The following is a 4,534-nucleotide window of genomic DNA, read 5'->3' on the forward strand; positions in this document are numbered from 1 at the left end:
ATAACACAAAAATATTTCAAGTCTTGAATATTGTATTGATATCAAACATGTAATAGTATAAGCTTTACAATAAAAAGACTACATTTCTACTAGTTTGAATGCAGATCTACGCCCCCCAGCCGGTCGATCAAACAAATCAATAATCTCATTAACATTGAACTTTGCAGCTATTTCCTTCCCAATGTATACAACCATGTAAGGTCGAAGAAAATCGTCACCCATTTTACTTCGGAGACGTGTCTTGATAATCTTCATTGCTGAAAAAGCTCTCTCCGCAGTTGCAGTTGACACCGGGAGAGTGATGACCAAGCGCAATAATCTATCAACCATTGGATACACAGAGGCTTTACCTGTTTTATGCAATGCAACGGTCAAATCAGCCAGTGATGACGAAGAATTCAGCTCTGGATGGTTGCAAACATCTAACTGATAGTGTGGAAGTTGTGACTCCAGGCGAGCCTGCTCTTGACTAGAAAAATCCGCTGGATAGAATTTGTCCACAAGCATGCAAATCTTTGATATGTCAAACGAGTCATGCCTTGGATCCAAGGATGCACAGAGTGTCATTAGCTCTGTTGTCTGAACGCTAAAACGGTCATTTAGCTCAACCAGTTGTTGATCTATCGCCACATTGAACACATCTGCTTTGTAGTGGTGAAGCATCGTGATGTTATTATGTGTATTCCGAGACTTAGTCACATCAACATACCTGTAAATTACAAATACAGTATATGTGTTAGAGTAAAGCATATGTGATCAATATTATTCTATTATACAGTAGAGGAAAGGGAGTAAGGGACATACTTGCGACTCATATCGGGGATCTCAACTTCATGCTTCACACAAAAGGTCTTAACCTCCTCTATGAGAGGTTCCCATCCTTCCTCTCTTAGATCAGCGAGGAGCACCTTAGTGTTAGAGAGTGTATCTAATGCATTCAAAATGTCCATAGATTTCTTCTGGAGTGTTTGGCACAAGACATCTGTGATTTTCATAATCCTCTCCATGAGGTGCAAAATGAACACAAAATCAAAAGAAACAATTATCCTTAGGGCGCCTCCAGCATCTCCACGGGAATATTGTGTCACCGAATGATCATTCGCTATACCTCGTAGGACTGTAATTGTGGCACCAAACATCTTCCTCAAGCTCCGAATTGACTTGAAGTGCGAACTCCATCTAGTGTCTGCTGGTCTCTGTAAAGAACCTATCTGGTTTGCCCCTTTTCCCGTATCAAGATCCCCCAGTTCAATTTCACGTGCAATTTCGGTGGCTTGATTTGCTAGTAACTCATCATTGCGTTTAGGTGAAGCACTAACAACATTTATGACAAAATTGGCATGTTGAAAAAAATTATGCACTTCATGTACCTCTCGTGATGCTGCAACAAGGGCCAATTGAAGCTGATGCGCCATACAACGAATGTAATATGCATAAGGGCACGCCTTCAGAATTAAAGCCTTCAATCCGTTCCACTCCCCTCGCATATTACTGGCCCCGTCATAGGCCTGACCTCTGATATCTTCCACATTTAAATTGTTATCTGCTAGAACAGTGCAAATTGTCTCCTTGAGAGTCAATGCAAGAGTGTCATTCACATGAATGACATCAACAAAACGCTCCTGTATGTACCTTCAGTGTCAGGAAACCGGAGGACCAACGCCATTTGCTCTTTCTTGGATTCATCGCGAGCTTCGTCAACCATTATACAAAATTTGCTATCACCAATTTCTTCTCTAATTGTTCTTTGCACCTTTCGAGAAAGTATAGCAAGAATTTCCTCTTGAACCTGATAAGATGTGTACTTTGCGTTTCCAGGAGCATTTTCCAAGACAACATCTTTCACCTCCTTGTTATAAGAAGCCAAAAGTTTTACGAGTTCTAGGAAATTACCCCGGTTAATGGATCCCGGAGATTCAGCATGCCCTCTAAAAGCACAAGCCTGGAATGTTAACCACCTGCATCATGTCATATAATTGTTTTGTTAGGATACTACAAGATATAATATTTTAATTATTGTAACATAAGATGGAAGAAAAATATTGCTTACCGGATGGAATCAATTGTAACTTTGAGCCTTAGCCTTGCATCTAAAATTGTTTTTGCGGTTGCTTTCCCATACACCTTATCAATATGAGTCATGCTGTTTTTGAAATTATCATAACAACAAACTGAGAAGTTATGGGCTGAACCAGCATCTTTACCCATATGAGTTAAAAAAGCACACTCTTTCCCATTATTCACCTTCTTCCACCTATCAAAGCCCAAAACAGTAAATGTTTCTGAGTCGCACTTCCCAATCGGCTTTCTTGAGAAGAGGAAACAATGGAAGCAATATGCACGCTTTGTGTAAGGTGAAAACTCAAGCCATTCAAAATCCTTGAACCAACTGTACTAGAAACGCCGACGATGTTTTGGTGGATCATCATTATATGGATACTCTCTCATGTATGGCATGTATCGGCCTTCAGAAATATAGAATTGGCGTGCTTCATTTTGCTTATCAAGAGGGAGTTCCCAAATCTGTTTGCGCTTTCCAGGGTCTCACTCGAATGGTGTGCTTCCGATTCTTTGTTGTTCTAGAACTTCTACTTCTACAGATGCCTCAATATTTTGCTTGGGGGGTGGCATATCAACTGAACTGAGATTGGGGACACTGTTATCAGTGGGTTGCTCTGTGACATCGACCTCCACGGTTGCATTTGCATTTTCAACTGTAGAGTTTGAAGCAATTGGCTTGAAAAAATTACTTATCGGTGGTGTCTTCTTCTTCCTCATGACCTATGCAGTTCTTATATAAGTACAAAGCAGATATGTAATCTGGAATTGATGTGACAAGTGCCAAAATATACTAAGTCACTAACCACTAAGTAGTAAGTACTAACAGTTGATCAATTGATTTATTGAATCAAACTGACGAGTAGTATGAACCTGACAATAATACCTCCTTCTCTGATCACGGGACAGGATCAGTTAGGAATTCGGTGTGGGATTGTGGCGATTCCGTGCGGCTGCCTGTACTGGATTGATGCGCGGTCGGCGGCAGCTTCGCGAATCAGCAATCGACGACGGGCGAAACACGGCGGCGCGACGCCCGGCGGCCGGCGTCAATGAAGCCCTAGCGCCAGCGGCTAGCGGCGCGTCGCGGACGAAAGAGTCCAGGTCTCCAGGAAGCTAGTCGCGTGCGTGTCGTTCATCGTTGATCGATTGAGATGTGGATGCTACCAGCGTATACATGCGTAGTATGCAGGCTGCAGCCTCGGCCCTTGGCCCTTCTTGCGTTTTGGGCTTGACATGAGTTTAGCCCATGCACTAATGGCCTGATGGCCGGATAATTATGCCTAAACTATTAGTACTAGTCCCCGCTGGAGTTCGTTGGGGGGGCGAACCATGGGGGGGTCTGGCCCCCGCTCGCCCCCCTGCCTCCGCCTCTGGCTGGTCGTGACCACAGATGCAGGTCGCTCAGCATGAAAGGTAGATAGAGAAATGCCCGTGCATTGCCACGGGCTTTTGGAAAAAAATTAAGATGCTACTCACGGAGCTAAAATAACCAAGAATAATGCCGTCTCAACTAACTCACATTTTTTTCTTGACAATCAGCTAACACACATCATACTATCATACTATCGAAGCCTTCCCCACCTTCGGCCATCAATTGGCCATTCACAAGAGGGCGGCGGGTGCGGGCGCTAGACTTGGTCAACTACGGGGTTGCGGCAGCCGAAGATCGAGTTGCACGTGGGGGTGTAGGGAGGGAAACAAGCACACAAGCAGCAGCGGCATTGCGACGGGCGATCGTGCCGCGACCTTTACCTTTTCCCGGGCAACAGCCAGAGGCCACCACGCTCCTCGGCTCTCCCTCCTCTCTTCCATGCCTGGCAACAAGATGGGACGAGATAGAGAGGAGGCAACCAAGATGTTTTTCTATATGGCGACCAAGATGTTTTTGTTTACCTTCTGAATTCTTCTGATGGCTTAATTACCTTGTGAATTCTTCTGATGGCTTCTCAATGATATTCAGTTATATTGAGACGAACGAATGCCCTGCTGTCCAATCACTTGCCACCAAAGGTATGTCCTGTATGGTGTATATTTGGCCAGATATGTTCATCGCACATTCAGAAAACACAAAAAGAATTGTGTACCTGCTATCCATTTTGTCTTTTATAGTGATACCTCCTTCTTTTTACATTATATAATTGTGCCTCATCTACATTACTTAACCCTGCTTATGTATAGATTGTTGAAGTAGTGTGCTGCAAGCTGACTCCCTTATGGATGACACTGTACAACCACTTCACACACTCCAAAAATGTAAGGAAATTCTGTACCGTTCTGAGTTTCAAGCAATATTTAGTAGGCACATGTAAGGTAGTCGGAGTTATATTTACAGGAGTCTGTGGTTGACCCTGTCAGGTTAAGCGCTTGATATCTGAAGAAGCAAAGAGTACTAAAGTTTTGGCATATATTACTGCTCTTAAGAAATTATGCAACCATCCGAAGGTAATTAATTCCAGTTTAATGTTTCGCCCCA

The 4,534-nt window shown here is 43.4% G+C and overlaps 1 protein-coding gene across 1 annotated transcript in view; it reads right to left on the bottom strand.

Annotated features, from left to right (window-relative positions):
* LOC123191919 (uncharacterized) overlaps window positions 1–3,305 on the bottom strand; it is a 6,721-nt gene extending 3,416 nt beyond the window's left edge. Inside the window, exons 1-2 of the mRNA XM_044604463.1 lie at window positions 805–3,305; window positions 83–709 (exon numbers count right to left, since the gene is read on the bottom strand). Coding sequence (XP_044460398.1) covers window positions 83–709; window positions 805–1,487 — 1,310 coding nt within the window. The 5' untranslated portion in view covers window positions 1,488–3,305. The remainder of the gene's footprint in view (window positions 1–82; window positions 710–804) is intronic.
* Between the last annotated feature and the right edge of the window lie 1,229 nt (window positions 3,306–4,534).

The sequence above is a fragment of the Triticum aestivum genome, chromosome 2A (assembly GCF_018294505.1).
Source record: "Triticum aestivum cultivar Chinese Spring chromosome 2A, IWGSC CS RefSeq v2.1, whole genome shotgun sequence".
Classification (NCBI taxonomy): domain Eukaryota; kingdom Viridiplantae; phylum Streptophyta; class Magnoliopsida; order Poales; family Poaceae; genus Triticum; species Triticum aestivum.